This window comes from Hemitrygon akajei, chromosome 2 (genome assembly GCF_048418815.1).
Source record: "Hemitrygon akajei chromosome 2, sHemAka1.3, whole genome shotgun sequence".
Lineage (NCBI taxonomy): Eukaryota > Metazoa > Chordata > Chondrichthyes > Myliobatiformes > Dasyatidae > Hemitrygon > Hemitrygon akajei.
In genome coordinates, this window is record NC_133125.1 from 15188606 (window position 1) to 15213179 (window position 24574).

Below are 24574 nucleotides of genomic sequence, written 5' to 3' on the forward strand. Positions count from 1 at the left end.
CATTTTCAGTTCAGTTCGATTTCCAAAACTGAACCAGGTGATATGAAAATTTGATTGACCTGTAATTTAGTGACTGCTCACCGATCTACACTCACGAAGATTAATTTTCCTGCTTTTATATCTTCACACAGCTCCAACGGCTGCCTGATTAATCCCTCAGCCATTATTTTGTTGTTCTGAACTACCTCATCACTCTTAAGACCTGACTCTCATCTTGAACCATCATTACCTAGGAGCTCACCACCACCTATCTTAACTTATACCAGTTCCCCTTAATCAGTTACCACTGAGCTCACTGACCTGCATAGACTCTCAACCACCAGCACATTGGTTTTACACCTCTTCCTTGTTTTGGATCTCTCCATGGTTTTAATCGTCTCCATCCCTATAATCTTCCCAGCAACAGAACTGCCCCAGATTTCTGGTCTCCTGTGCAGTCCCGATCTTAATCACTCCACTGTGAGTTGCTGTATCTTCAAATGTCCAGGCTCTTGGCTCAGTGACTTCCTTTATAAACTGCTCCCATTTCTACCTGTTCTACAAAGGTTGGTCAGAGATAGGTTTCAAAACTTTGAATTGCCCTTCCTAATGAACAAGGTGTGAATTTTATTTTTTTAAGAGCCAATTTTAATCTATCTGGTAAACAAAACAACAAAAACCAGTTATTGGTTTATACCCTGCCTGGCGATTCATAAAACAAAATCAGTGAAATACCTATACAATATCCGGGATAAAGTAGGGACCCTTGGGGATACTCTGCCTTTCAATTAGTCAGAGAAATATATGTGACCAATAATAGTTGTAGTTTGTAGGGATCAATAAGTGAAGATGGATTGCAGTAAAACGTATCTGTTCTTTAGTCACAACAAAACAGATTTTTGTCTCAATAAGTTCTATTTTACTGCCTTCACAAAATGTTGAGGTCAGAACTGAAGTAGAACATTCTCATCCTGATTCCTACCACAGACACTCTTGGTGAACAGGGCAAAGGGTGGGGGTAAATGAAGACCTGCTTATTATTTCCTTTATTTTGCTGAATACAACTTGAGGTTGTACCTACTAGCTAGATTCCAATCCTAATCTAGCCAGATGTGATAGGGATGGAAGAATGTAATCTTCACATTACTCATCATTTGTGCCTGTATCGCTTTAGGTCAAATGTAAGAACATAAGAAATAGGAGCAGGAGTTGGCAATCTGACCTGTCAAGCCTGCTCCGCCATTCAGTAAGATCATGGCTGGTCTGGTTGTAGACTCAGCTCCATCTACCAGCCTTTTCCCTGTCACCCTTCATTCCACTGCTGTGCAAAATCAATCCAACAGTGTCTTAAGCATTATTTCATAGGAAGCCTCGATGACAGGAGTTCCCAACCTTTTTTATACAGTGGACTCTACCATTAACTGAGGAGTCCATAGACGGCAGGTTGGAAACCCCTGCTCTACTGTTTCTCTGGGCTGAGAATTCCATAGATTCATTACTCTCTGAGAAAACCAGCCTCTTCTCATCTTTGACTATCAGGCTGTTGAACCAGTGGGGATAACTTCACTTTCCCATCACAGAACAGTTCCCACAATCTACAATAATATACAGCTCTCACTTTCAAGGACTCTTCATCTCATTGTTCTGAAGACTTATTGCTTAATTATTTATTATTATTATTTTATTTCTTCTTTCTTTGTACACACACACACACACACACACACACACACACACACACACACACACACACACACACACACACACACACACACACACACACACACACACACACACACACACACACACACACACACACACACACACACACACACACACACACTCACTCACTCTTTGATAATAAATTTACTTTGAACTTTTTGAACTTTGCAGTGTATTCCCCCAAATCTTGAGGCTATGTCTCCGAGTTCTATTTTCACCTACCATTGAAAAAATATTCCTGCCTTGATCTTATCTATCCCTTTCATAATTTTCTATGTTTCTATAAGTTCCCCTCTCATTCTTTTGAATTCCAGTGAGTATAATTCCAGGTGACTCAATCTCTCCTCATAAGCTAATGCCCTCATTTCCGAAATCAACTTGGTGAACCTCCTCTGCACTACCTCCAAAGCAACTTTACCTTTCCTCAAGTAAGGAGACCAGAACTGTATGCATTATTCCAGGTCCTACCTCACCAGTACTTTGTACAGTTGTAGCATAATCTCTCTGCTCTTAAATTCAATCCCCATTGCAATGACGGCCAACATTCCATTTGCCTTCCTGAAAACCTGTTGTACCAGCAATCCGCCCTTATGTAATTCATGCTTGAGCATGCCCAGTTCCCTCTGCATAACAGCACGTTGCATTCTTTCACCTTTTACATAATAATCTGATCTGCTACACTTTCTTCAAAAGTGGAAGCCCTTGCACTTACGAATGTCGTATGCCCCCTGGCAGACCCTTGCCCACTCGCTTTCCATATCTTCCTGCAGACTCACATCATTCATTACACTTGTGTAGTTTGACCTCAAGCATTCACCAGATCCACAGAAAAATAAAATGAGCCCAATGGTAGGTACATCAAAATAATACTTTAAGATGTTTAGAAACATCTCCCACATTTACCCTGGTTCATTTCCCCCTATTGATAGAAATCATGTCTCTCTACTGGCCAGAGCACCTCATATGATTGAGTTTATCACAATGAGTTCTTATGAATATGGGCAAAAATAGTTTCAGCAGCATGAAATTACTAATGAGAACTTATGATTAAAGAGAAATGATTAAAGATTAGTTTCATTTGTCACTTCTGCTTTAAAACATCAAAGCATACAGTGATATGCATCATTTGTGTAATCGTTTGCGATGTGCTAGGGGGCAGCTCGCAAGTGTTGCCATGCTTCTGCTGCCAATGTAGCATGCCAAAGCTTATTAACACTAACCTGTAACACCTTTTGGGAATGTGGGAAGACACCGGAGCAGCCGGAGAAAACCCATGTGGTCACAGGGAAACTGTAGAGTCTCCTTACAGACAGTGGCGGGAATTGAACCCCGATCTTCCGACCACTGGCACGCAAACTGTGCCATCCCACCCAGTGAATTCAAAGTAATAATGGAAATATTGTTTTCTTTCTTGCAAAAGGCACCTCTGCAAGCTTCAACGGCAGCTTCGGTTTCTGCGAGTCAACCTGGTAAGAAGGTAAGTGGAAGAGAATTAAATGGGAAGTGTACAACAGTTGTCAGTAACACTGCAGAAGCAGATTGACTGAGGATGCCTTTGGAGACCATTCATCAAATCCCATTCGAAAACCATGAGAGTCTTCTTCAAAGTAAAGTTCAAAGTAAATTTATCATCAAAGTACAAATACGTCACCACATGCAGCCCTGAGATTCGTTTTCTTGTAGACATACTCACTCAATCCATAATAGAATAATAACCATAATAGTATCAATGAAAGACGGCACCAACTTGGGCGTTCAACCAGTGTGCAAAAGACAACAAACTGTCCAAATGCAAAAAGAAAGGAATAATAATAATAATAAATAAATAAGCAATAAATATTGAAAACATGAGATGAAGAGTTCTTGAAATTGAGTCCATAGGCTGTGGGTACATTTCAGTGATGGGACACGTGAAGTTGAGTGAAGATATCACCTTTGGTTCAAAAGTGGTGTGAGTCAATAGACAATAGATGCAGAAGTAGACCATTCGGCCCTTCGAGCCTGCACCGCCATTCTGAGATCATGGCTGATCATCTACTATCAATACCCGGTTCCTGCCTTGTCCCCATATCCCTTGATTCCCCTATCCATAAGATACCTATCTAGCTCCTTCTTGAAAGCATCCAGAGAATTGGCCTCCACTACCTTCCGAGGCAGTGCATTCCAGACCCCCGCAACTCTCTGGGAGAAGAAGTTTTTCCTTAACTCTGTCCTAAATGACCTAACCCTTATTCTCAAACCATGCCCTCTGGTACTGGACTCTCCCAGCATCTGGAACATATTTCCTGCCTCTATCTTGTCCAATCCCTTAATAATCTTATATGTTGCAATCAGATCCCCTCTCAATCTCCTTAATTCCAGCATGTACAAACCCAGTCTCTCTAACCTCTCTGCGTAAGACAGTCCAGACATCCCAGGAATTAACCTCGTGAATCTACGCTGCACTTCCTCTACAGCCAGGATGTCCTTCCTTAACCCTGGAGACCAAAACTGTACACAGTACTCCAGGTGTGGTCTCACCAGGGCCCCATACAAATGCAAAAGGATTTCCTTGCTCTTGTACTCAATTCCCTTTGTAATAAAGGCCAACATTCCATTAGTCCTGAGACTCCTGTACCTTTTTCCCAATGGCAGTATCGAAAAGAGACTGTGTCCTGGATGATGGGTTTCCCTGATGTTGGATGCTGTTTTTCCTGTGACAATGTTTCATGTAGATGTGCTCAGTGGTGGGGAGGGCTTTACTTATGACGGACTGGGGTGTATCCATTACTTTTTGTAGCATTTTCCACTCAAATATATTGGTGCTTCCATGCCAGTCTAATGTCTACATCTCTGTTCCTCCTCTGTTGATCAGCAAAATCATCTTCGATTTGCATCTACGAATCCAGCGTACTCTTCCAGATGCAGACTAAACACTCAGAGATTGGTTTTATATTTTACACTAAGCATTGTCAGACATCTCACTGTGCTTCTTGATACATGGGAAAGTTCACAAGCATAGGTTTTAATTGACTAGACATTCATATTCTTCTTGGGAGACCTGGTGCAGAGTGGGTGCTACAGAAGAAGGAAGTTGGGAAATAACATTTTCCTCTGGTTTTTCACAGTCACAAACCCACAGAACAGGCTTAAATTTGTTAATGGAAATAAAAATTAAAATTTCCAATAACACCCGCGAGAATCTGAAGTTATACTATTGTTGCTTTTATTTTTTTTCACTGGTGTGTAGTTCGAAGTTTTTCATGAACTGAAATTATATTTTTGCTTGGAAAGGATAAAGATGCACTCAACCTGCTTGCACAGACCCTCCCATCAGAAGCACCAGACCAGTCAGCTCCCAAGTACACTGGTCCTCCAGTGAAGGTACAAATGTAATGTATTTCCAGATATCTGCTGTCCTTGTAAATGCTTTGTATCACAGCATCATATATTGGTCTGTTTTATGGTGAAGTCGCTATTCATCTGTTCATGTAGACCTATCAGTAATAACTTATTTTATTAAGACCGTAAGACATAGGAGCAGAATTAGGCCATTTGGCCCATCGAGTCTGCTCCACCATTCCATCATGGCTCGTTTATTATTCCTCCCAATCCCATTATCCTGCCTTCTCTCCCTAACCATTGACGTCATGACTAATCAAGAACCTATCGACATCCACTTTAAATATCCCAGTGATTTGGCTTCCACAGCCAGCCATGGCAATGAATTTCACAGATTCACCACCCTCTGGCTAAAGACATTCCTCATGTTTCTGTTCTAAATTGACGCCCCTCTATTCCAATGGTGTGCCTTCTGGTTTCAGACTCACCCACAATAAGAAACAACCTGTCGACAATACACAACGTCTAGGCCTTTCAGTATTCAATAGGTTTCAATGAGATTCCCCTCTCATGTTTAAAAACTTCAGCGAGTGCAGACTCGGAGCTGTCAAACACTCCTCATACATTAACCCTTTCATTCTTGTCAACTTTCTCTGAACCCTTTCCAATGCCAGCACATCTTCTTAGATAAGGGGCCAAAAACTGCTCTCAGTACTCCGTGTGGTCTCACCAGTGCATTATAAAGCCTCAGCATTACATCCTTGCTCTTGAGAGTCATCTAGAAATGAGTGCTAACATTGCATTTGCCTTCATAACCACCGACTCAATCTTCAAGTTATCCTGTAGGAAGTCCTGTACAAGGACTCTCAAGTCCCTTTGCACCTCTGATTTTTGAATTTTCTCCCCGTTTAGAAAATAGTCACCATTAATTCCTTCTACCACAGTGCATGACTGTGCATTTCCCTATGCTGTATTCCATCTGCCACTGCTTTGCCCGTTCTCCCAATCTGCTAAAGTCCTTCTGCAGACACCCTGCTTCCTCAACACTACCTGTCCCTCTAGCTGTCTTTGTACCACGCACAAACTCGGCCACAAAGACATTAATTCTGTCATCCAAATCATTGACATAGAACTTATCAACAATGCCTCCACAATCTCTCCAGCTACCTTTTCAGATTGCTAGGGTGAAGTGCATCTGATCCAGGTGACTTTACCTTAAGACTTCTCAGCTTCCCAAACACCTTGTCCTTATTAATAACAACTACACTCACTTCTGCCCCCTGACACTCTTGAATTTCTGGCATACTGCTAATGTCTTCCACAGTGAAAACTGATGTAAAATACGTATTAAGTTTTTGTCCCCCTTACTACTTCTATCGCATAATTTTCTAGTGGTCCGGTATCCACTGTCACCCCTCTTTTATTCTTTATATGTATATCTGAAAAAGCTTTTAAATTTCATCTTTTCTCTCCTTGTGGATTTTTAGTTGCCTTCTGTTGGTTTTTAAAAGCCTCCCAATCCTCTAACTTCCCACTAATTTTTGATGTATTATATGTCCTTTTTTCCCCTTTTGTGACTTCCCTTGTCAGCCACAGTTGTCTCATGCTCCCATTAGAATACTTCTTCATCTATAGGAAGTTTTTATTCTGCGTCTTCCAAATTTCCCCCAGAAACTCATCCATTGCTGCTCTGCTGTCATCTCTGTTAGTGTCTCCTTCCAATTATCTTCAACCAGCTTCTCTTTAAGGTCTCTGTAATTCCTTTTATTCCGCCGTAATACTAATACATCTGACTCTTATCTTCTCCCTCTCAGACTGCAGGGTGAATTCTATCAAAGATCACAGGAAATTTATTATTAAAGTACATACGTATCACCATAAACAACCTTGCAGTTCATTTTCTTGTGGACAATCACAGTTAATACCAGAAACACAATAGAATCAATGAAAGAATGCACCCAACAGGACAGACAACAACCAATGTGCATAAAAAACAAACTGTGTAATTACAAAAAGAAAGAGAAAAAAAACAATAAATAGATAAGCACTAAATACTCAGAATGTAAGATGAAAGGTCCTTGAAAGTGAGTCTGTAGATTGTGGGAACAGATCACTGATGGTGATAGTGAAGTTGAGAGAAGTTGAGTGATTATGATCACTGCCTCCCAAGGGTTCCTTGACCTTAAGCTCCATAATCAAACCTGGTTCATTACACAGCAATAAAGAGCATGACAACCAGAGGGCACAGCCTCCGAATACAAGGATCCCTTAAGAACAGAGATGAGGTCGAATTTGTTTAGCCAGAGGGTGGTGAATCTGTGGAGTCAGCTGTGGAGGCTAAGTCAATGAGTATATTTAAAGCAGAGGTTGATAGGTTCTGGATTAGTAAGTTGTCAAGGTTACGGGGAGAAGGCAGCAGAATGGGTTGACGGGGAAGATAAATGAGCCATGATTGAATGGCGGAGCATACTTGATTGACCTAATTCTGCTTCTGTGTCTTGTCTTCTTAGAGTCTAAGATAGAGGCATTAAAGCAGCACGGTCTGATGAAGGAATTGCTGAACTTTAACTGTTAATCTGCTGGGCAGTCTTTTCAGTTCCTCACTAATTTCCTAAATGCTAGTTTTACCATTTTAATTCCAAAAATAATCTACTAAAGCACAAATATTTGTCAATGTATATTTACAATCAAGTGAATTTTGCTTTCATCTGATTGTTTTTTCAAATTTTTAGGAATCAGATTCAACTAAGAAGAAGGGTGAACGAGTGGGAGAACGAGAAGACTCTATACCGCCTGAGTACAGATTTAAAGAGCAGCCGGATATGAAGGTCTGGTCTAACAACTGCTTTGAACTAAGTCAATAATCTTCTACAGTTTGAATTTTAAAATTCTATCTATGCATGGAACAACTAGGGAAAATTCTGTAGTTTTCCAGTGGAAAACAAATATTCCAGGTTATGGAATTTGATGGAAAGTTATCAAAGAACAACTCACTGAATAATTTTAATTAAAATTCCTTTAATTAATTCTATCCAACTGAGATACATTTTCTGTTGAACACTGATGTGATGTGATTAATGGTAGTAGTGCATTAATGTGCTTCGAATTCTGAATTACTTTGACATTTTGTGTTGCAACTTAATTCTTGATTTCAATTCCAAATAATTCTGGTAGGTGTAAGATGAATCTGATGAAGTCTGTTTCTTTGAACAGGGCAAAGTGCAACCTGCGTCTTCTGATAGTCCAGCAGCAAAACCAAAGGTAACTGGTAGCAATAGTGCAAATACGTTCCCCGCGGTAAAGTTCATTCGGATACGGTTCTGTATGTGGACATTAACGCATGTGAAAGCACTGCCATTTAAGCCACAATTGCCTTATAGACTGTATTGATGAATGTTCCTATTTTGTCTCATCTCCAAGTCAGGATTAGGGTGTTAGACTATGAGGAGAGATCGAGTTGCCTGGAACAGTACTTGCTGGAATTCAGAAGGATGAGAGGGGATCTTATAGAAACATAAAATTATGAAAGGGATAGATAAGGTAGAGTTGTTTCCACTGATAGGTGAGACTAGAACTGGGGGAAATAGCCTCAAGATTCGGGGGAGTAGATTTAGGTTGCAGATGAGGAGGAACTGCTTTTCCCAGATGTTGGTGAATCTGTGGAATTCTCTGCCCAATGAAGCAGTGGAGGTTACCTCAGTAAATATATTTAAGACAAGGTTGGGTAAACTTCTGCACAGTAGGGCAATTAAGGGTTATGAGGAAAAGGCAGGTGGGTGGAGATGAGTCCATGGCCAGATCAGCCATGGTCTTATTACTTTGACATTTTGTGTTGCAGCTTAATTCTTGATTTCAATTCCAAATAATTCTGATGAGTGTAAGACGAATCTGATGAAGTCTGTTTCTTTGAACAGGACAAAGTGCAGCGTGGAGCAGGCTCGATGGGCCAGATGGTCTACTCCTGCTCCTATTTCTTATGTTCTTAGGATCAGCATTAGTATTTCAGTTATTGCCAAAATCTGGAAGCAGAATGAAGTTTATTTTCTGAATCAGAATCTGGTTTAATATCATTGGCATTTGTTGTTGTATGGCAGCAGCACTTTGTAATATATAGAAATGAAAACTGAATTGCAGCATGAAGGCTGGGGCAGGGAGTGGTGGCACAGATAGTGACACACCCAGCCTGAGACACTAGGCAAGGTTGTTTGATTCCAAACTATTGATTTATTGATCATTACAGAATTTCTATCTTGTGCTTTCCACTCCCTCCCCTCTCCTTTCCCCTTTTTCCAACCATGATTCCCATCTTCCTGCCCCCTCCCACTCTCAGTCCACAGTAGAGACCCGTATCAAAATCAGGTTTATCATCACTCACATATTTCATGAAATACATTTTTATGGCAGCAGTACAGTGTAATATATTAAATTGTTCCAGTACTGCGTAGAAGTCTTAGGCACCCTAGCTATATACATGTGAAAGAGATATTCTTTGGGATTCCAGAAGCAAGACTGACAGAGATCACTTCCTCCTCTCCATTGGACAGCAGTCACACGTGACCTGAAGGAGTGGTTCACAGCTGGTTGTCAGGGTGCCAGATTTCCAAAGCCAAGTCACTTTCCAGATACATTCACTAAGAACATTGCAAGTGATCTGATACTGATACGTATTGGCATCTGTGAAGGCACACATGCCATAGTTCTCTCTGCATCATTTACTAGCTACTTGCTGTCTTCTTAATGCATCGTTTGCTAGAACTTCAATGTTTTTTAAATCTTGCCAGATCTGTGTTCAACAATTCTGTACCCTAGTGATATATTGTGGCAAGCCTGTACCAATTAATACTTTACTCTTTTGGGAGCGTGCCACATTACCTACCTCTACTACTTCCTTTCTATATATGATCGACAGACCTGTACCCAGTCAGTACTGTACCCATGTTATAGTGATAGAGATGTGCCTACCAATTGCAAACACCTGAGTCTAGGTGGATAAGTACTCGTGCAGGACCTGATGTGATCCAGGTCTCCTTACTTGGAAATTTCATCTCCATGTTAATGATCCCAGATGCTCCATCTGGGACCTAAGGGCCAGCTTGGGAACTGGCACTGGTTTGGCTGTAAGTCAAGTCAAGACAAGTCAAGTCACTTTTTATTGTCATTTCAACCACAAACATAAACAGTACACAGTAAAAAAGAAGCAATGTTCCTCCAGGACCCTGGTGCTACATGAAACAACACAAAACTACACTAGACTATGTGAGACAACTCAAGGCCACACTAGACTATGTAAAACAACACAAAAACTACACTAGACTACAGGCCTACACAGGACTACATAAAGTGCACAAAACAGTGCAGGGCAGTACAATGATTAATAAATAAATAAATAATAAACGAGACAATAGGCACAGTAGAGGACAAATTTAAATATAATAATAAATGATGTAGATGTCAGTCTAGACTCTGGGTATTGAGGAGTCTGATGGCTATGGCTTGGGGAAAGAAACTGTTGCACGGTCTGGTCGTGAGAGCCGGAATGCTTCGGTAACTTTTGCCAGATGGCAGGAGGGAGAAGAGTTTGTATGAGGGGTGCGTGGGGTTCTTCATAATGCTGTTAGCTTTGCGGGTGCAGCATGTAGTGTAAATGTCTGTAATGGCGGGAAGAGAGACCCCGATGATCTTCTCAGCTGACCTCACTATCCGCTGCAGGGTCTTGCGATCCGAGACGGTGCAATTTCCGAACCAGGCAGTGATGCAGCTGCTCAGGATGTGTAATGGACAGCAATGGCAGGCTTTCAGGCCCCTCTTGTTGTGTACAATGAATCCAAAGGGAAGGAAGGAATTTTTGTGCGACTAATGGAAATTACTTGGGTAATTTTTTTTTACACAGAAAATGGTGGGTGCATGGAATGACTTGCCAGAGGTAGAGACAGAAACATTTTAGATAGGCACACAGATGATAGAAAATGGAGTTCTATATAGGAGGAAAGGGCCAGATTGATCCTAGAATAAGCTAAAAGTTTGGCACAGCATTGTGGGCCGAAGGGCCTGTACTGTGCTGTCATGTACAATTTTCAGTGTTCTATGTACTACTTGTGAAGTGTTTTCTCAGTTGTTTGTCAAATAAAAATGGACATCTTTGGATTTATGTTACTGAGATACCGTTGACGTGTTTTAACTATTGTTTCTTATTGTCTCAGACTATGACAGAAAGCGATGTCCTGGAGTCGTTGTCAGCTGACTTTGGTCAAAGCTCTCCGGCAACAATTTCAAAGTGTTCGGCTGCAGTTTCCCACTCTGCAGCGCCGTCCTCTCTGCAGAAACAGGTATCACTCCTATCGCAGACTGAAACATGGCTGTGTAGCATGGGATTCATTTTACCGTCTGTTTACTCTCCACCACGTGCGATTGTCTCCTCATCTTTCTCCTTCACTCAGGCAAACCCAGACCATCTACCCATGGTCCTCCGTTGTTCCTGTGGATCTATCAATTACATCAGCTTCCACAGTCCCATGTGTAGGCCACCAAACCTAACAGGACCGCATGTTCTTGTTACCTATGAGCATCTAGAAAGATGGAAGAAAATTTAGCCCTCCCCCCCGCCAATTGGCTAGAAATCATCAGTGATCTCTCTTTTACGGCATTGCTAGCAAATGGAAGGTGGTAAAAAAAATCTCCACCCCCCTCCCTGGACTGAGACAGTTCTATAAAATTTAGTCATCCTGCAAACCACAGGTGGTGATATCCTAGTCCCGCTCCAGGGTTGGCAGTTGTGGCACTGGAACTCAGCGGCTCACTGCAAAGGGCTCCCTCCACATTCTCTCACTACCTGTCTCAATGCACCGTGCATTGATCTGATGTGTGCAAACAGTATGAAAGACAGCTCTTCATGGTATCTCGCTACAATAATAAACCAATTCCAGTTCCTCAGTTGTCATACTTCAGTGAGGGCAACCTTATGGAAACACTGGCTTTTTCCTGGAGACATAGAGATAAAACATAAAAACAGACTATTCACTGTACTTGGTCTGTCCAGACAATCACCACACGTTTACATTAATTATTCCTTATCTGTACTTTTAACTTTATTTTTATGTATTTTACTTGATGTAATTTTTTTTTGTTCTTTATTACTGTTGTAAGTTATTTTTGGCTGCATGTTGCTTCAACGCACAGAGCAAATTCTTAATACATGGAAATTAAATGGTGAATAAAGTTTCCTTAATCTTTCATTCATCCAATTTTTGTGCTCATCAACTCCTCCCAGGTTTTTAAGACTCACCTATACACCGGGATCAATCTACAGCAAGCATTCCCAACCTGTTTTCTGCCATGGGCCAATACCGTTAGTAAGGGAACCACGGACCCCAGGTTGGGAACTCCTGATCTGTAGTGTCTAATTAACCTATCAGCATGCACCTTTTTGTTCTGTGGAAGGAAACCCTGAGGAATCAGACATGGAAACAGAGCTCGTCAACCTCTCAGGTTTCCCCAGTAAGAATTATCCTGTACATATGCCAGCCAGAATTCACCTTTAAAGTCTTATAAAAATAGTCAAAATTGTACTGGAAACTTGAAGTTGTTAATGTTAGCCTGAAAATCCTAAATATTAATTGCAGTGCTCTTTCTTTTCTTGCAAAGGCACCTCTGCAAGCTTCAACAGCTGCCTCAGTCTCTGCAAGTCTTCCTGGTGGTAAGGTAAGAATCCTAAAATGTGCAAATAAAATCTAATGTAGAATAATATAGGCCCTTCAGCCCATAATGTTGTGCTGACTCTTAAACCTACTACAAGGTCAATTTAACCCTTCCCTCCCACATAGCCCTCAATTTTTCTTTCATGCATGTACTGTACAAGAAATCTTTGTGGATTATTCATCAAGTATAATGACAGAGCTCTTAAAAACTCTGTTACCCAGAATTGCAGAATTCATCCTGTAATGTAGCAAAATCTTCTCCCGTTTTAACCAAATCACACTCACATGGATAACTCTAACCCACTCTTACAAAAACATCGCAAACATCAAATAGGTGTTTAGTTTATTGCTAACATTGTTAAAGCTCTCTGATTGTTATTATGTGACTGCTTTCCCACAAGTAATAAAGGTGAGTTTTAATAATAGTCATTATTAATAGTGGAGTTTAAAGTAGTAATTATTCACCTTCACACCTTGACAGGGCAGTTGTACATGAAGGAGGAATAGGAAATTAAAGTTTAACTGTAAATGTCTATGACTAGGGTTGTTCACAGTAACATATTTCATTGTTGTCATGTTATATTCTGCAAAGGCTTTTCACCTGTTGAAAAAAGTGGTCTTTTTTTTAAAGGGTAAAGATCCACTTGACCTACTTGCAGCAACTCTTCCATCCGAGGCTCCCGATGATTCAGCTCCGAAATATACTGGCCCGGAAGTGAAGGTACGTCAATGCATCTGATGAGCAACCTGCACAGTTTGTTAGAGGAACTCAGCAGGTCAGGCAGCATCTACGGAGAGGAATAAGGCCGAGATCTTTCATCAGGAAAGGGTGGGGGGTGGAAGAAGCCAGAATAAGAAGTTGGGGGAGGGGAAGGAGTACTAGATAGAAGGTGATAGGTGATGTTGAGTGAAAGGGAAGGTACATGGATGGGTGGGTGATGAAGTGAGATGCTGGGAGGTGATAGGTGGAAGAGCTAAAGGGCTGAAGAGGAAGGAATCTGATAGGTGAGAACAAAGGACCATGGAAGAACAGGAAGAAGGAGGGGATTCAGATGGAGGTGATAAGCAAGTGAGAAGAGAAGTGATGGGAGGGACACCTGAAATGAGATTCGAAAGATACAGAAGGCAAGGGGGGAGAAATTAGTGAAAGCTAGAGAATTTTATATTCATGCCTTTGGGTTAGAACAGATTAGGTTGATCTGCTGAAACTTCTAGTGTGTATGAACATTGTTATTACTGCATTGTTTCTTTCTTGCTGAAGAATAAATGACAATAAGATAAAGTCGCTTTGTTGATAATGCCGCTCTGTTCCCAGTGCAAGAACAGAGGAAAAAACAGCTTATAATTTTAAAGTAATTTTAGCATGACATGCTGTTTCACAGAAAGATTGTCAATAAGTCACATTAAATAGAAGATGCCCTGATTGGTCAGTAAAAGCTTGATGAAGGTGGAACGTTTATTTATTTAGTGAATCAGTGCAGAGTGGGCCCTACCGGCTCTTTGAGATGTGCTGTCGCAGCACCCCCTGACTTACCCGATTAACCCAATCCTAACCACGGGACTATTTACCTTCCCTGTAGGTCTTTGGACTTTGGGAGGAAGCCAGAGAACCCAAAGAAAACCCTGGCATTCCGTGAGGAGGACTTGAACTCTGAACTCAGAATGCTCTGAGCTCTAATAGCGTTGCACTAACCGCTACGCCACTGGGGCTCCTGTGGTGTAAGGAAGTGAAAAGAGGGAGGGAGGGATTTCAGATATTTGTGTCTTAGCAGCTGAATGACAAACCTGCAAATGGTGGAGAAGATAAACTTCGAGAAGATGAAGGGGATAGATTGAAATACAGAGGGTGCTGTTGCTGAGAGCGGGAACCTGGATCGGGATGCTAGATGGGTATAAACATCGAACCATGGCAGTGTTCTCCATCCAGTGCACAAGCTAAAGAGTAGTATCCCATGTGGTTTCACTGGAACACATAACAAACTGGATCTGTCTATCTGCACTGCACTTTCTCTGTAAAGGCAACACAAAATTCTCCATTCAGTTTACTTTTTAGTTCTTCGTTGCATGATCTGTCAAAGCTTTTCACTTTATCTTCGTACATGTGATGGTAGTTTAGCCAGAGGGTGGTGAATCTATGGAATTTGTTGCCACGGGCGGCAGTGGAGGCCAAGTCATTGGGTGTATTTAAGGCAGAGATTGATAGGTATCTGAGCAGTCAGGGCATCAAAGGTTATGGTGAGAAGGCGGGGAATGGGACTAAAGGGGAGATTGGATCAGCTCATGATGAAATGGCGGAGCAGACTCAATGGGCCGAATGGCCGACTTCTGCTCCTTTGTCTTATGGTCTTATGGTAATATATCAACACCAGTACTAAAATAGAATTTGACAATGAGTCATTTAAGAAATAGGACACAGAACATAACAGCCCTTCAGTCCATAATGTTGTGTCAATCTTTTAACCTACTCTAAGATCAATCTAATCCTTCCCTCATACACAAGTTTCCATTTTTCTATTGTCCATGCGCCCATCTAAAAGTATCTTAACTGTCCCTAATGCATCTGCCTCTACCACCACCCCTGATAATACATTCCATGTATTCACCGCTTCCTGTATATAAGAAAAACTACCTCTGATAATCCATTAATACTTTTCTCCAATCACCTTAAAATGATGCCCCCTCTCACTACCCCTGGGAATATGTCTCTGACTGTCCAGTCTTAGCATCTTGTACACTTCTATCAGGTCACCTCCCATCCTCCTCCTTGCAGAGTAAAGCCCTAGTTCACCTAACCCATCCTCTTCAAGTATGCTCACTAATTCTGTATATGAGGGGTGATTGATAAGTTCGTGGCCTAAGGTGGAAGGAGGTGAGTTATACAGCTCTTGTTACATGCACATGCAGATCAACTCTTTGAGTGATTTATAATAACTCATCAGGGGAGATTGATAAGATCGTGGCCTGGGGTAGAAGGAGATGAGTTATTAACTTCAAACTTTCTACATAATCACTCAAAGAGTTGACCTGCACGTGCACGTAACGAGAGCTGTATAACTCATCTCCTTCTACCTTAGGCCACGAACTTATCAATCGCCCCTGCTGTGGACACTTTCTGGAGGTCCAAGATCCGTATACTACACGACTGCTGGACTAGATGTTTAAATGTAGGAGGGAACTATGTTGAAAAATAAATGTGCTAGGTTTTATAAAATTGACTCCTTCTACCTTAGGCCACAGACTTAACACTCACCCTTCCTATTACAAAAAAAGTATTCAAAGAATTAGTTTAGAAATGAGTCTTACTTGAAGATTTAGACACAGAAAATGCATGAAATTAAGAAAAGAACTGCAGATGATGGAGAAGCAAAAGTTGCTGGGTATGTGTAGCAGGCCAGGCAGCCGCTACAGATCCATGAAGATACTGTCTGACCTGTTGAACATTTCCCCAAGAGAGAATTACAGACCTCCTGCAGACTGAGCTTCTAATGACACCTGCGGACAACATTTTCAGGCTTGAATTACGTCTTGATTTAAACAGCGGATGCACCAAAGCACCTTATATCTGTTTTGAATCCTTGCATTTATGTTAAATTTGGTCTGGTTGGCAAAGTGCTTTACAGTATAGGCGACACTGTATAAAGTACAGTATATGCTTTACAGTATAGGAATTGGTTCAATTCCCACCAATGTTTGTACGTTCTCTGTGTGATTGCGTAGGTTTCTTTCGAGTGCTTGGGTTTTCTCCCACAGGCCAAAGATATACTTGTTGGTAGGTTAATTGATCATTGTAAATTAGGCGAGAATTAAATTGGGGGATTGCTCAAAGGACCGTGCTGTAGCTCAATAAATAAATACGTTTTATTTCTTCTACTTTCAGGAATCGGATGTAACTAAGAAGAAGGGTGAACGAGTTGGCGAGCGAGACGACACAATTCCACCTGATTACAGGTTCAAAGAGCAGCCTGGCTCTAAGGTAAGCTTTGAACAATCCCTTTGAGATGCTTCAGAATTGTTCTAATTGCCATATAAGACACAGCTAAAACAAAAAAAATGCAACACTCTAAATTCAAAAAAACATGTGATACTTATATAATTTATTTGCAGTAGAAATACGTTCCTGAAGTTATGAATCATAATGAAGTTCCACAACTGTTAAAACATAAATCAGTGTGCGTATTTATACTCTAGTAATTAATACTGCAACATAATAAATATTTATGTCGTTCAATCTTGCTTTATTTGTTTTACTGATTTATGAGTTGCTTTCAAATTTGAATAACTCTTATTATCTCTAATAAGGATCTGATAATTTTGTTTTGTGCAATAGGATAAACTGGCTTCTTCCTCCACTGGTACAGGAGCAAAACCAAAGGTAATAGAAATAAAAATTTCTAATATAATTTTCTAAATTAAAAAGCTTTAGAAGTGAGTGAAGGTTTTCTTTTCACATTACTGATCCCTGTTCATGTAATCCTTTTGGTTAGTCATGTAAATGGTAGAATGGCCATTTAAAGGAGTTTGGAGCAAATGTTGTGGGTGGGTGATCGTGGTCTTTTGACCACCATTTTTCGTTCATCATGGCTCATCATAACACCTCATTCACTTAAATGCCAAAGCAGTTTCTTTATTCTATAGCCATCCTAATGAAAGATGTTAAAACAACTGTTTTATCCCCAGTTGCTATTTTCAGATTTTGCAATTTTAATAATGGGACTGTTCCATTTAAAGGAAATTACTGGATTGTTTTGCATTCATTAGGGTGACTAAGTGGGACAACAGTTAGCCTTGCTGTCACCTACCTTCAGTGTCCCATAGTTTGATCCTGAGCTCTGTTATGGTTGCCCTGTGGCGTTTGAGTTTCCTCCTGGACATGATTTCCTCCTGCATTCCAAATCCCTGCTGCCAGCTTAACCCAAGTGTAACTGGGTGGTGAGAGAATTTGGGAATTGATGGGTTTGTGAGTGGGAATCATTTACATAGAGCAGGGGGTTCCCAACCTGGGGTCCACAGAACTCTTGCTTAATGGTATTGGTCCATGACATAAAGACAGTTGGGAACCTCTGACAAAGAGTGATAGAACTTTCCTAAAGTTCTCAGAACTAGCATTGACTCAGCGTTGAATGTGTTGCCTCTGTGCTGCAAGGAACTGACATTAACTGTTGTTGTTCACAGGCCATGACAGAAGGTGATGTCCTGGACTCTCTGTCGGCAGACTTTGTCCAAAGTTCTCCAGCTCAAATTTCAAAATGCTCAGCCCCAACAGCTCACGCTGCAGCACCACCCTCCGTGCAGAAAGAGGTAGGAGTCCGAGTGTGAAGATTGGGAGAATGAAGGCAGAGGGTGGCCACGTCCTGTTCCTGGTTTTGCATTCTCAATGATCACAATTAACAAAGTTGGGGTAAATGGCGTACTGGATAGCATGGCAGTGTAGCCGTTAGCGCCGGCTGTAAGATCAGGGTTCAATTCCTGCCGCTGTCTGTAAGGAGATTGTACGCTCTCCCCACGACTGCGTGGGTTTCCTCCCACATTCCAGAGTTGTATGGGTTAGGATTAGTATGCTGTGGGCGCTATGTTGGTGTCGAAAGCATGGCGATACTTGCGCGCTGCCCCCAGCCTATGGTATTCCAGCACCAACATAGCATGCCCACAGTGGTTAGCAGAACAACAAGCACAGCAAAATGGAAGCTAGCAAGCAACCACACAGCAACAGCAAAGCAAGCCCCTTTCCTCCATCCCACCCACCCACCTACACACACACAGTCCCCCCAAGCCCAGGACCGGATTCTGGGCCTCTAGTCAGTAGGTGACTTGTGGACTCACAGACAATGGTTCACCACCTTCCCCAGTGGACCCTTCAGCTCATGATGTAATGCCGACCTACTCTTTTAACCTACTCTACGATCAATCTACCCCTTCCCTCCCACGTACAGGTTTCCCCAGCTATCCAAAGGTAGAGTGTTCCTGTGAAACCGTTTGTAAGCCGGAATGTCGTAAAGCAAAGAAGCAATTATCATTAATTTATATGGGAAAATTTTTTGAGCATTCCCAGACCCAAAAAATAACCTACCAAATCACGGCAAGTAACACATAAAACCTAAAATAACACTGGTGGTGGCATCCGTCGGTCTCGAGAGACCATGGATCTGTGCCTGGAGTTTCCAGGGCGCAGGCCTGGGCAGGGTTGTATGGGAGACCAGCAGTTGTCCAGGCTGCAGGCCTTCCCCTCTCCACGCCACCGATGTTGTCCAAGGGAAGGGCACTAGGACCCATGCAGCTTGGCACCAGTGACGTCGCAGAGCAATGTGTTGTTAAGTGCCTTGCTCAACACTAACATATAGTAAAAGCAGGAATGATCTGATAAATATACAGCCTATATAAAGTAGAAATATTGTATGTACGGTGTAGTTACACTTAAGAGAATCGGGAAGACAGCGAGCAAAAATCGATTTGGAGGAAAAATCGGCACGTACATGCATGCACACATACATGCCTACACATGTACACACATATGCACACACACACATGTGCAAACAACTGCCTGCTCAAGGCTTCACGGTCATGGTAGTTTTTCCTGGGGTAAACACATGTATAAAGCGGGTGTCTTTTTTTTTTGTAAAAGTGAAAATGCTCTGTGGTTAGTAAAAACAGGTACTAATGTAGGTCTTTCATAAGAGCGAGCTGTCGCAAAGTGAGCGTTCAAAAGCCTGTAGTTCTCTGTCTTTCTATCATCCATGTGCCTGTCTAAGAGCCTATCACAGACTATGGGTCTCCGCCTTCCCCAGTGGACTCAATGGACCACTCTCCAGATCTAGCTCGAGTGCAGATTCAGGGGAGGGAGTGCATTGAGTACTGAGCTTACATTTCATCATCATTATTATCACTCTCGGATGATGTAGGCAATCATGGTCTTGGCAAATTTTCCTTCAGAAGTGGTTTGCCATTAACTTTTTCCAGCCAGTGTCTTTACAAGATGGGTGACTCCAACCATTATCAATACTCTTCAGAGATTGCCTGGTGTCACTAGGACTTGTGATATGCACCAGCAGCTCATACGACCATCCACCACCTGCATCATGGCTTCACGTGACCCTAAGCAGGTGCTCCACCTTGCCCAAGGGTGAAGGAGGGAGTGGGTGCCTTACACCTCCCTTAGTAGAGACGTATCTCCAGCCTGCCACCTGCTTGCATTTGGCTGCATCAACTTGGCTAGGTGTTAAGTAATAACCAACCCTGTAGTGCCGAGCCTCTCAACACAAATAAAAGAGCCAGTGGAAAATGCAAAAATGCTGCTTATCCTGCATTGACATCTTTAGATGACACATCCACTTCTCTGTCTGGCTTGATGCCATCTCCTTCGACAGGCCTGAAGCCTCTTATAGGACATAGAACATAGAAATCTACAGCACATTACATTGTGCCGACCATGTAACTTTGGAAACTGCCTAGAAATATCCTACCACATAGCTCTGTATGTTTCTAAGCTCCATTTACCTACCTAAAAGTCTCTTAAAAGACCCTATTGTATCCGCCTCTACCACCATCGCTGGCAGTGCATTCCACGCACACACCACTCTCTGGGTGAAAAACTTACCTCTTGTACCTACTTACCCCTTTTACCTACTTCGAAGCACCTTAAAACTATGCCCCGTCATGATAGCCATTTCAGCCCTGAGAAAAAGCCTCTGGCTATCCACAATCAATGCCTCTCATCATTTTATACACCTCTATCAGGTCACCTCACATTCTCCGTCACTGCAAGGAGAAAAGGCCAAGTTCACTCAAACTATTCTCATAAGATATGCCCTCCAATCCAGGCAACATCCTTGTAAATCTCCTCTGCATTCTCTCTACAGTTTGCACATCCTTCCTGTAGTGAGGTGACCAGAACTGAGCACAGGACTCCAACTGAGGTCTAACTATAGCTGTAACATTACCTCATGGCTCTTGACCTCAATCCCATGGTTGATGAAGGCCAACGCACCTTACGCCACCTTAATGACACTGTCAACCTGCGCAGCAGCTTCGAGTGTCCTACGGACACGGACCCCAAGAACCCTCAGATCCTCCACATTGCCAAGAGTCTTACCATTAGTACTATATCACTGAAGGCAGAAAATCTTGATGCTGTTCATCTAACATATGAATCTGAAATAACAGTTGAAATATTTTGTTTTTGCAAAGGCACCCCTGAAGGCTTCGACAGCTGCCCCAGTTTCTTCGAGCCAAGCCGGTTCCACGGTGAGTGAAAATGAAGACTAAAATGTGAAATTCATAGCAGCAGTTAATGAGAGGAAAATAGTGCAAGTCAACTGATTTAGGACACAAAGACGTTTCATCTATCCCCTTACAGATATGATTGCAAAAGTCCAGCTCCAGCATTGCCACCTGTGTTTCCATTGTTCCCAGCCTTCAATCCTATAAAATTATTTCACAAGGGTAATTCCAACACCCACTGCCAGAAATAAACTGGATACTCAAACCCTGTCATCATCTTTTTATTTGCACTGTTCTCCTTCACACGTGAAGTAAACTAACGCACAAAATCGGATTCTCAACTCAACAGTGGTAATTATTTCCCCTCATTTCTAATGCTGTTCTCTGTGAAGAGAAAGCTTTGAAATTGCAGTCTAAATGTAATTCTGGACAATGTTTCTCACCCTCTTCATGCCACCTTGGTTGAACAGAGGAGCACTTTTTGTAATACAGAAGATGAAGATAACTGCTTTGCTCCAAAGAGTGCTCTATGAGGTAATTCTTGACTCTATATAGCGAGGGAAGTGATGACCACATCCTGTTAGACTGTTTGTGGTGACATTTTTTTTATTCTTTCCGCTTCTCTTCTAATTTTTCTATCTGTGCACTTGTAATGCTACTGTGGCATTGTAATTTCCTTTGGGATCAATAATGTATGTACCTATCTAATTCATCCTTGCTTAGGTTATTTACAGCAGTATCCTTTAAAGTTCAAAGTAAATTTATTATCAAAGTACATATATGTTACCATGTAAACCCTGAGATTAATTTTCTTGCATGCATACTCAATAAATCAATAATAGAGTAATGACCATAATAGAATCAATGAAAGACTGCACCAAATTGGGTATGAACCCATATGCAACAAATTGCAAATGCAAAAGGAAAAAAATAATGATAATAAATAAATAAATAAGCAATACACATTGAGAACATGAGGTGAAGAGTCCTTGAAACTGAGTCCATTGGTTGTGGGAACATTTCAATAATGGGGTAAGTGAAGTTACTGCCTTTGGTTCAAGAGCCTGATGGTTGAGGGGTAATAACTGTTCCTAAACCTAGTTTTGTGATCATTGAGATTACAATGTTTAAATTTGTCATCAATTTAAAGTATTAAATTTGAATATATTTATTCAGATAAATATTTTTCTTTAATTTTAAGGGTAAAGATGCTTTCGACCTCCTTGCGGATACTCTTCCATCGGAAGCACCGGACAATTCGGCTCCCAAGTACACTGGCCCTGAAGTAAAGGTACAAATAAAAACCTTTTCTTGGTACCATTTCTTGTATTAGATCACTTTTCCGCAAATTAAGTCTGCCTGCTTCTCTTGGGGAAACTAACTATTGTCTGTTCATGATTGAGTAAGAGTTTTTCTTGCATAACCCTGCTTCTTTTCAACTGTGTGATGAACAATCCACTTGTGCCAAACTGAAGCATCGTAATAAGGTGTTGTCATTACAGAAATTCAACATGCCACTTCTAGGCATGAGTCAGTCTTGCACCCGAAGTGTGATTTCCATGTCAGAGTTCTGCCTGACGTCCTCCTGGAGGACAGAAGAAGAATTTGCACCATGTAGTCCCTCGAGCCCATATTGTTGGGGCATTTCTGAGACACTGTGGTGTTCTGAACACAGCACCAGACTGGGCCAGTAATTAAACCATAATCCAAGATCCCACACTGTAACATTCTGCTGATCTACTGCCATGATCAATGTTCTCATCCCAGGACCTTCTCCTGAGCTCAGTCAGCCACTCCCTACATAAATCATCCAATACCCTGACTGCGTCCCAGTTATCGGGTATCCAGGGAGGGGTAACACCTCTTGTGTAGGGGCCATTCTGTGGGTGCTCACTCTCCATTGGTCCCCACTAGACGCTCAGCTCTTACCTGTAGCTCCAGGTAGCTGTTTGCATGCAACAGTGGACACACCCCTTCGACAGGCAGGCTAAACCGGGTGAGGGTAGCCGGCTGGCCTCATACCCTGGTGAGATTGTGACTGGCCTGCTCTAGCTCCAACGGTCTGAGCAGATGAGATCAACAGTGAGATCCAATGGCCAGGAAGGTGGTTCTGCGATGCTTTGTGGAGAGCGAAGTGTATGACAAGGCACAGAAGAAATCATGGTCATCCACTTCAAGACCCCAGTTGTGCTGACTACTCATACCACTGGTCCTGGACTTCCAGAGTTGAGAGACTGGAACTGTCCCAGGGCTTTTCAGCTTTAGAAATTCTCCCACACAGGTTTCCTGCTGTCATTGCAGGATAAAATGGCCAGCCAAACTATTGTCCTAATTACAAAAAAGCATTGCAATACACGCTCTATTACTCTGATTCTCAGGGTAGTATTTGGAGGCATATACAGTGCATACTTTGAGAACAAATTTACTTTGAACTTTGAATTTTTCCTTTACCCTCACTTTTTAATTGTCCACCTGCATCCATCCATTCACGTCTCCTTGGACTCTATTGCTAACCCCACCCCCATACTCCTACTGTCACTCCACCCACAGCACGGCACACCCTGTCACTTGTACCTGATGCATTGAGCTGTGATGTTTACATACATGATGGTTACAATAGTGTAGACTGCGACACAGACCGCATGCTGGTGTAGTCAAAGAAATTCCATCGCACTAAACAAGAAGGGAACCCTCACAATGATGTCAGCTAGTTGTCTCACGCGGACCCGCTGGACCAGTTTGCTAAGTCCTTTGAGAAAGAACTGAGTGCCCAGCAGCCTGGAAACTCAGTCACAGACAAATGGGAACTTCGGTGGCACATCTACAGCACAGCCTTGGCTACCTTTGAGAAGAGGACTTTGAAAATAAATGACCGGTTTGGAGCCAAATCCAACAAGATGACCACTGTCCCTGAAGCCAATTGTGCTGCCCTAGCCAAGTATCAGTGATGTTTACTGCCCGCTGGTAGTGAAAGAATGGCTGTTGTTGCCCCACAGGGCAAACACACTAAGATGTACTGGAATCTCTGGGCAGGTACTGATCTATTGTTAACACTATTCTACCTACACCCTACTCCAATAAACAGGCTCCATACAACAGCAACATGCCATGAATTCATTTTTGCAATATTCTACACTAACTATAACAAGCAGGCAGTTCTCTTCTGACTTTAAAATGTTAAAATACCAGCTCAAGTTGATAGGGGTTGTCATGTTGGCCTTCAGTAAATAGACAGATACTTTATTGATCACAAAGGAGATTAGTGTCACAGTAGCATTACAAGTGCACAGATATACAAATATTAGAAGAGAAATAAGAAAGAATTAAAAAACAAAGTTACCTCGAACAGTCTAACAGGAGGGGGTCATCACTTCCCCGGGTATAGGTTGACTCATTATAGAGCCTAATGGCCAAGGGTAAGAATGACCTCATAGCGCTCTTTGAATCAGCACAGTTGTCTTAGTCTATCACTAAAAGTGCTCCTCTGTTCCTCTGTTCTGCACGCAGAGGGTGAGAAACCTTGTCCACAATTGCCAGGATTTTCCGTAGGGTCCTTCGTTCTAATACAGCCTCCAGTGTGTCCAGTTTGACTCCTATAACAGAGCCAGCCTTTCTAATCAGTTTATTGAGCCTCTTGGCATCTCTCG

The 24574-nt window shown here is 42.0% G+C and overlaps 1 protein-coding gene across 1 annotated transcript in view; it reads left to right on the top strand.

Moving 5' to 3' along the window:
- The window catches only part of cast (calpastatin), a 207151-nt gene that overhangs the window by 117626 nt on the left and 64951 nt on the right, over positions 1-24574 (top strand). The window contains exons 17-28 of the mRNA XM_073067621.1: positions 3119-3175; positions 4972-5061; positions 7752-7847; positions 8233-8280; positions 11220-11345; positions 12661-12717; positions 13345-13434; positions 16591-16686; positions 17041-17085; positions 17886-18011; positions 20895-20951; positions 22129-22218. Of these exons, the coding sequence (XP_072923722.1) occupies positions 3119-3175; positions 4972-5061; positions 7752-7847; positions 8233-8280; positions 11220-11345; positions 12661-12717; positions 13345-13434; positions 16591-16686; positions 17041-17085; positions 17886-18011; positions 20895-20951; positions 22129-22218 (978 nt within the window). The remainder of the gene's footprint in view (positions 1-3118; positions 3176-4971; positions 5062-7751; positions 7848-8232; positions 8281-11219; positions 11346-12660; positions 12718-13344; positions 13435-16590; positions 16687-17040; positions 17086-17885; positions 18012-20894; positions 20952-22128; positions 22219-24574) is intronic.